Below are 7,836 nucleotides of genomic sequence, written 5' to 3' on the forward strand. Positions count from 1 at the left end.
GGAAGGACAGCGTACACCGGTATCCGTGTCACCGTCTTCTTTATCTGGGGGATATTTTTGGTCTGGAATACTTTCTGTGAAGAGACAGATGATTGGTAGTTATATGGAAGGGAAAAGACAAAAATGATAACAGTAAATACGAACTGGTGAGCAACGTTAACCCTTACATTTAAGATATGGGGGTCATTACTTTCCAACCCCTGAAGAAGCAGCATGGAAAAGTTGTCTGTCCGTGGAAGCTCTGGAGTTATCGGTACCTTGGGAAGCTCAATCTCCATAGCACGAAGCCTTTCCTCGATGCTGGCCTGAAAGAAGACAAAGTTGAAAAATACTTTCCCTGTAACAATGGTCAGACCATAATGAGCAAACTTTAGGTATGTATTGGTGCCTTGGCGGTAGTCAGGTGACTTGCTGAAAAATGGGGACTTACAGAAGTAAAGAAAGATCCTAATATGACATCAAAATTACATTAGAAATAAACAAATTGCTTTGGATCAATTTTAAATTGTATTAGTTTGCATGCTGCAGAGAAGGAACCATGCAGTGTGTGGAAGCTGTGGTCTCTCTGCAGAGTTGAAAGTCAGAAGGAGTTCTCCAATCAGACAGTGGTAGCTTTAGCTAGTTTAGGTTAATTTGGAGAGAATTTATATCGTCAAGTAACCAAGGTTGCTAAAACAGACATGGACATTCAGGTATTTTTGACCTCTGCTCACAAAAGTTCATAACCCAGATTTGTGGTAAAGGCAAACAAAAGTTACGGAATTAAAATTCTTCTGATCGTCCCACTCAGACAGCCAAGAGATGTGTCTTCACCTTTTATCCGACACAAGCGAAACCAGACTGGAATTCATCACAGCAAGACGATAAAATGCTACAGGAAAGGCTGCAGCCATCATGGGATCCCCCAACACTTGACAAATTCCTATAGACTGCACATTGAGGGCACCAAGACCACTACGATTATCGAAATCTGAGAATAAACCCCTCCTTACCTCCTTGTCATCAGGCTTCCGCTTCCCATCAGTCTTTTGAGACTGGGATTTTATGGATACGGCTGCACTGTGTCCTGGAATACCAGGGACGAGGACATTTGTGTCTTTTTTTACGATGGGAGTTTTTACCTACATGTATGGAAATAAAAATAATTGTGTTAGTAACCGGGAGTCATCAGAAACCACAAACTAGCTTCAAAAAAAAAAAAAAAAAACATTCATTGACCAAACAAATGCTCTTCACTGCTGGAGAACTCTGCTCCAAAAACATCACAGAACCAAGGAAAGCCCTAACAAAGTGGGTGACTAAGGCTAGACCCACATACCCCGCACATTGGATAGAATGTGGAAGTAGGCTTTTTCTTGAATTGATAACATTCCATTAGCCAGATGCTGACCCCATCTAACATCCTCCATCTAGCACAACTTTTAGAGCGTCTGCTCAGACAGCCAAGAGATGACGACATCACTGAAATTCAGGACTTTGCGAAACCATTCTCTGCTTGTCATCACAGCTGACCGCTCTTAAAAAGGGGACCACCGACATTAGTAGGATGTGACCTACCTTCACCTTTCAATAGTGGAAGATTGCATCAAGAAAACATTCAACTGATCTGGTGGTTACCAGTTGTCAAACAATCCAAATTGGCAAAATGGATTTATGTATATGCAATGCTCATTCATGGTGGTAAGCCCTTTGACTAAAGTGACATTACCGGACTCACCTTGGTAACTGCTGCGTCTTTTTTAAGCTGCAATGACTTGTGTACCTCACGTATTAGGCATATGTGGGGTTCTTCTGTTTGCAGGACCTTGAGAGAGAGAAAAAAAAAAGTTACTAACGTGTCCAAATAGCTGCAACAAAAGCAGATCAGATTTGGGTTAGATATAACTATGCTGCAGGCCAGGGATGCAATTACTTCTGCATATGCCTGATAGAAAATGCAATAAAAAGACCTCCAAATCTAAGATTGTAAGCTCTTCGGGGCAGAGTCCTGTCCTTCTGTGTCAATGTCCATCTGTCTCATTTGCAACCCTATTTAATGTACAGCGCTGTGTAATATGTTGGGGCTATATAAATCCGGCTTATTATTATTATTATTATTATTATTAATAAACAAGTGTAATATACTCTGACTGCAGACACCACACGCATCATTAGGCCATGTGAATAGGGTCACCTTTGAAGGGTCAGTTTAGCCAGAGAAGATCTATAAACCGACAACAATGTTATTTACTCCCTCTTGGTATGGTAAATATACCAATGAAGGTGTTCAGTATATAATTGAACAGTTCCTGTTCAACCCAACAGGTATTTTCAGTTATTTAATTTTCTAGCAGGGCGAGTGGGACTCGTGCAAGTGTGCAAAGATTGACCAGATGTCGGTGGAGTGAAAGAAATAACACTACGTCACTAGATTTAGGTAGACAGGACACTTTAAATGCCCATATTCCACTTACATCGGTTGGTTGTATGACTGTCATGCAATAGGCTACCGTATTCTTGCCAGAAACTTTTTCTTAAGCTGGGAGGGAATATGATATAGGTGGGTTGTGGTCCTTGTATTCTGACCCAACTCTTCAGTAACCACTCAAACAGTCAGGTGGTTCTTAAAAAGTACCGGGTGGTGCGCTGGCTAAAAGGGGCCGGGGAGAACACCATGCTACTCATAATAAACCGAATCCAAAAGTATACAGAACATGTCTCATATTAGGTACCATTGTCAGGAGACATACCACATTCTCAATGATGGGCAGCATGGTGCTGCCATAGTAAAGCAATATAGATGCTCCATCAGGGTAGAAGCCTGCTGAGAGAATTGGAACAGGCTTTGGCGTAGAGCTCTCATCGTTACCCGAGGTAGCAATCTGAACTGTACTGGTGGGAGCGACAGGCTTCTTATAGCTCCTGCAAACAAAATGACAATAAGAAGCATTAATACTCACACACAGGGGAATATTTTTTCTTTGAAAGACCCAAATGTAACTATTTTGGGGATGGCTGCAGACCATTAAACCGCAGCAAACTACTGAAAAATGTTATCAAAGCCTGAAAATAAAGAATGGCAGAGAGAACCTGAAGGAAACTATACAACGGTGGTTGGCGTGGAGCTACCTGCACCATATTCTATACAAGGAGCACTAGAAGGACATATATGCATTTTAATACATCTGTGTGGCAAAGTATTGAAAGTGGATATCCGATGATGGCCACCTTACAGATAGGAATCAGACAGCAGGAGGTGAGTGGCGTTGCTCAGACACAGCCAAGGAAAGTGTCATCACTGAATTCAGCGAGTTGAAACCACATCTTTGGATATCATCAGTGCACACACCTGCACAGAACCCACCGGGACATGTTCCGAAAACCTTATGCTCACGTTAAATGTAGAACAAGCAATAACTAGATTCCCTATGATCTTTAGTTTTTTTTTTTGTTTTTTTAATTAAGAAGAAAAATTCTTTTAAAGTATCAAGCACAGTAGACACCATCAGATGCAGCTAAGTGTATATAAGCTGATAGAGGGATAAGATTATTCTTCTGTCCTTTCCTATGTACTGTGGTTCTCTAACTGGCCAATCCGCTAGCTGGGGATAAGTCCCCGCACAGGCTGCAGGTCTTGCTAGTTGTGTGCTTGGTTCAAAGGATAAGCAAAATTGCAAACCGTTTGGCAGGTAGAGCCCCATACATATTAACGTTGAACTCCAGCCTTGCCGTTGTAATGGCTGCTCTCCTGTTCTTTCTAAAAGCTTTACATGCATGTGTCTTGAACCCAATAAAGTAGCTGTAGAATACATATGTATGCATGTCCTTTTATTGGCACATACAGGTCCAATAGGGTAGAGCAGTGCCATCTCTATATACTTACCCATTCAACACATGTTTGAATAAGTGCAGCTGTCCATCCCGGCACGTCACGGCCAGATTCAGAGGCTGAGGATGAGATGAATGGAATATAGGTCAGATATATATATATACACACGCTTTATCTAAACAGTCAGAACATCTTAAATTCTTCAGTACTAAAGCTATCTATTATTACCGAAGCCTGCAGGCACTGGTACTCTGATACCACAGAAAACCTTGCAGAATCCATGCGTCAACAGGTTGGAGCTATCTGGCAGCACCAGGGGGATCCTAGCAGGAGATTTTAATGCCCTTGCTGAGCCTTGTATTAATTTTATGATCCATACAGTTGGAGACGGCTTTTAAAGAAGAATAAAAAGATTCTCTGGCTGTAGCAGACATCCAATGCTGGAAACCATATAACCCTCATACAACATGGACCTACCTGCACCATATTCTATATAATGAGCACTAGAAGGACAACCATGCATTTTATTACATCTGTGTGGCAAAAGTATTGAAAGTGGATATCCGATGGCAGCCACCTTACAGATAGGAATCATACAGCCAGGGGTGAGCGGCGTTGCTCAGACACAGCCAAGGAAAGTGTCGTCACTGAATTCAGAGAGTTGAAACCACATCTTTGGATATCATCACTGCACACCCCTGCACAGGACCCACTGGGTCCCTAAAACTAGTTCTTATGCTCACGTAAAATGTAAAAAGTATTGATTGGCATACCATGAAAAGATAAGGCATTACAGTCCACACTACTACCGCCATCTTGACAACAAGCACAGCAGACCGGCTCAGAGAAGAACAGATAGCAAAGCCTTGCAGAACAGAAGGAATCGGCATGTGATGAAATCAAGTCTTACCTCGTCTTTGTTGTAAGAAGGAGCCAAGTCTACAGCAACCGGAGAATCCGAGAGTGTGAAGGACAGAACAGCACTCTTCTCTTTCTGGTCACTTCGGACTTGCCTAAAAAACATAACGCATGTTTATAGGTAGAACACTAAAAGGACAAAACCTCACCTACAACACGCATGTTTCATCTACTGCAGCTTCAGGTAACAAAACCAGCATGGTGGAGGGATGGACATGTTACTTGATGGGCCGCAGTGGATGACTGGCAGTGCTCAGACACAGCCAAGGAATGTGTCTTCATAGAACTCAGTGAATTGAAACCACATTTTTGGAGATCATCACCGCACATGCCAGTACTGAACTAACTGTGACACCGTCACAAACCAGAAGTGTACAACTAAAATCAAAATCACTGGATGACCATGTCAACTTTTTTATGCAGGAGAAAAAATGCGAGATGCAAATGTGTAAATATTAGAGCTGGTTCTACCATGCACCAATGCTCCTGGACAGCTATTTGCCCATATCTTCCTACTCAGGCTCAGAATGTGGAGAGGTTTGCTTGCCAAGATGAGCAGAATTACAAATCTTTTGGCATGTAAAATATTCCGTATTTATATATTTGGCCACTTGCCTTAGGAAAATGATTTACCTTGTACATGCCCATTCTAGGTTTTACTACTGAAGCACAGACCTTGAGTTTTGCTCTATAGCAATGTAGCAGACCCAATGGATCAAATCTTATTATCAGACACTGAAGTTCCAGAAAAAGCCATGGAGATATCATTGGGTTCAGTTTTGGACAGTCTGATGTGTAAACACGGGAATGGCTTTGTTTGTATGGGTAAAGCACAGATGTATGCAGACATTTCAGGCTGCAACACCAAATGGTATTTGCTTCAGTCCAGGCTGCTGTCAGTCTGCTACAGACAGAAGAAGGCATTTCTTCAGTCACCACTTGAACATTTTGCAGCAAGTCACAAAGTGAGAGACTTCCGTATTTACATGTTTGTCTCATATGGGCCAGAATCTGCAAATGCTGTCAGTACTACGGCTGTTAGAAGTACCAGAAATCTCTATCCCGAATAATAAAAATCAGGCAAGTCCAAAGGTCCAGGGACTCCTCCCGCTGTGGTTCCAGATAAGACACTTCGCTCCTGCAGCAGATCAAACACTCATATACAGGCATTAGCTGGTTCCTGTGCCTTGGAGCAAAATGCATACAGCCCTGCACCATTTGTTAGTAATAATTATAGCACAGAAATTTAAAATCTAAAACCTCGGCCCCTAATTATGAAAACAAACCAAGCCAGCTTACCACACACTGATTAACCGGTCGTGTACTGCTCCAGACAGGAAATAAAGGCCTGTCGTGTCACTGGATGAATGAGACTCCCCAGGAGGTCGGATAAAACTGAGGGACGTTACTGTTGATGAGTGTCCGGTGAATTGCTAAAACAAAAATTGACAGATAAATAGCTCTGTAAACAGCACCACCTATAAAGGTAAATTCCTTTTGCAGGTCGAACGTTTAAAAATTGGAAACAAACGCCTAATGTTTGCTTTCACAGGTTCACTTTAACCCCCCTAGCAGCCTGATTCTGTCCAAATTTCCGTGCAAAAATGTTACAATTATTTGCATGGAAATTTATTTTACACTGCAGGCTATAATTCTTAGGCAAAAATCACCAAAATATGTCCAATAGTTAATAAATTTAATAAACTTAAAAAACAAATTTTTTTTAAAATAAAAAATTAAATATAGTTTAACATGTAATATAACTGTACAGCAGCATAATATATAAATATTTCTTTCTATTGGACTTTGTATTGAATCCAATACAAAATGATTTTGAATTTCCTGCCACTAATTCCCGGCCGCAGCGACATTACGGGAAACCCCATTGAGCTCAGCTCTGCAGTTGGCATCTGGAGATCGGAGGCAGACGTGTCCCCAAGACCTGCGGGGACAAGCAGGACGCGGGGGGACAGCGATGGAGAAAGGCAAGTTTTTTTTTTTTTTTAGTTTAAAGTAACCCCAAGTGTGACTCAGGATTACAGCATTTTGCAACTAAAATCCACCCCAAGTCACACTCGGGATTACCACTTTAGGAGGTTATTGAAAACTGTCCAAATGACAAGTTGGAACTTTAAAGTAGTATTAATCTACTGCAGCACTTCATATCTTCATAACCATCATAAGGGTCTTTAGAGAATGTTGTGGAGTATGGAAATTGGGGTACTATAAAGATAAACCAACTCAGTATTTTCCACAATGATTTAGCTGCCTCAGGAACAGGCAGAGACCGCACAATGCAGCAGCCCTGAGCAGGTAGACAGCGGGTAACTTCCCCACTAATTGACCGGACCAACTCCAACCATATTTACTATAAGGAGTCTCTAACCATGTTTAGCAACCAATGATGGGGTGCAGGATAGAACAGGAAGTCTGTGGAATAGCCAAAGGTTGGCCTACCAATTCACCACAGTATTCTCCCCAGCCCTTTTAGCTGGGTGGACCACTCGGCACTTTTCAGTAACCAGTCAGCTGTTTTTGAGTTGATACTGAACAGTTGGGTCCCAATACAGGGTCTGCCACCCACCTACAATTTTTTCCCACCCAGGCTAAAAAAAAATATCTGGGATGAACCCCAAACGAGCCCCAAAACTGAATTCCTGAGCCATCTTAACATTTTGAGCTGCCAAACATCAACATCCCGCCCTGGACCCAGCACCCACATCTGTGTAACTTACCCTGGTGACGCTTTTGGTTTCCAGGTCCCACAGTTTGATCATCCGCCCCGCAGACAGCAACATTTTCCCATCTGGACTTATACACAAACAGCTGACGCTGCTGTTGTCACCTTTCCATTTGCTGCAAGGTGGAGGAAAGAAGAGAAGAGTTACTATGATTCATTACAGGATGAAAGTCAAAGACAAGAGATGGGAGCGCAATCAGACAGCCAAGAGAGGATCACCATTTCTTAATCAGAAACATGCGAAACCATGGTAAATCATCACAGCGACTCCGTCACAACTCAATGCTACCACTCAACATATCAAAGATTCCAATATTGGGGTCTGTACACCCTACAATCTGACCTAAAGCTTTAAAATGTTTAATATCCC

General features: G+C 42.1%; 1 protein-coding gene and 6 non-coding genes across 7 annotated transcripts in view; all 7 read right to left on the reverse strand.

The window, feature by feature from the left end:
• Positions 1–7,836, reverse strand: part of WDR43 (WD repeat domain 43) — a gene marked incomplete in the record, with an annotated part of 19,299 nt that overhangs the window by 5,641 nt on the left and 5,822 nt on the right. The window contains 9 exon segments of the mRNA XM_072409978.1: positions 1–74; positions 168–305; positions 993–1,121; positions 1,718–1,804; positions 2,730–2,901; positions 3,863–3,927; positions 4,719–4,821; positions 6,026–6,159; positions 7,462–7,582. Of these exon segments, the coding sequence (XP_072266079.1) occupies positions 1–74; positions 168–305; positions 993–1,121; positions 1,718–1,804; positions 2,730–2,901; positions 3,863–3,927; positions 4,719–4,821; positions 6,026–6,159; positions 7,462–7,582 (1,023 nt within the window).
• LOC140330225 (small nucleolar RNA SNORD53/SNORD92) lies at positions 783–859 on the reverse strand. Its single transcript, XR_011920694.1, has one exon. It is a non-coding gene; the product is annotated as a small nucleolar RNA SNORD53/SNORD92 (small nucleolar RNA).
• On the reverse strand, positions 1,431–1,510 carry LOC140330226 (small nucleolar RNA SNORD53/SNORD92). The gene has a single exon (XR_011920695.1). It is a non-coding gene; the product is annotated as a small nucleolar RNA SNORD53/SNORD92 (small nucleolar RNA).
• On the reverse strand, positions 3,246–3,324 carry LOC140330229 (small nucleolar RNA SNORD53/SNORD92). Its single transcript, XR_011920698.1, has one exon. It is a non-coding gene; the product is annotated as a small nucleolar RNA SNORD53/SNORD92 (small nucleolar RNA).
• On the reverse strand, positions 4,424–4,502 carry LOC140330228 (small nucleolar RNA SNORD53/SNORD92). The gene has a single exon (XR_011920697.1). It is a non-coding gene; the product is annotated as a small nucleolar RNA SNORD53/SNORD92 (small nucleolar RNA).
• LOC140330227 (small nucleolar RNA SNORD53/SNORD92) lies at positions 4,976–5,054 on the reverse strand. Its single transcript, XR_011920696.1, has one exon. It is a non-coding gene; the product is annotated as a small nucleolar RNA SNORD53/SNORD92 (small nucleolar RNA).
• LOC140330230 (small nucleolar RNA SNORD53/SNORD92) lies at positions 7,657–7,733 on the reverse strand. Its single transcript, XR_011920699.1, has one exon. It is a non-coding gene; the product is annotated as a small nucleolar RNA SNORD53/SNORD92 (small nucleolar RNA).

Source organism: Pyxicephalus adspersus, chromosome 4, assembly GCF_032062135.1.
Source record: "Pyxicephalus adspersus chromosome 4, UCB_Pads_2.0, whole genome shotgun sequence".
NCBI classification, from domain to species: domain Eukaryota; kingdom Metazoa; phylum Chordata; class Amphibia; order Anura; family Pyxicephalidae; genus Pyxicephalus; species Pyxicephalus adspersus.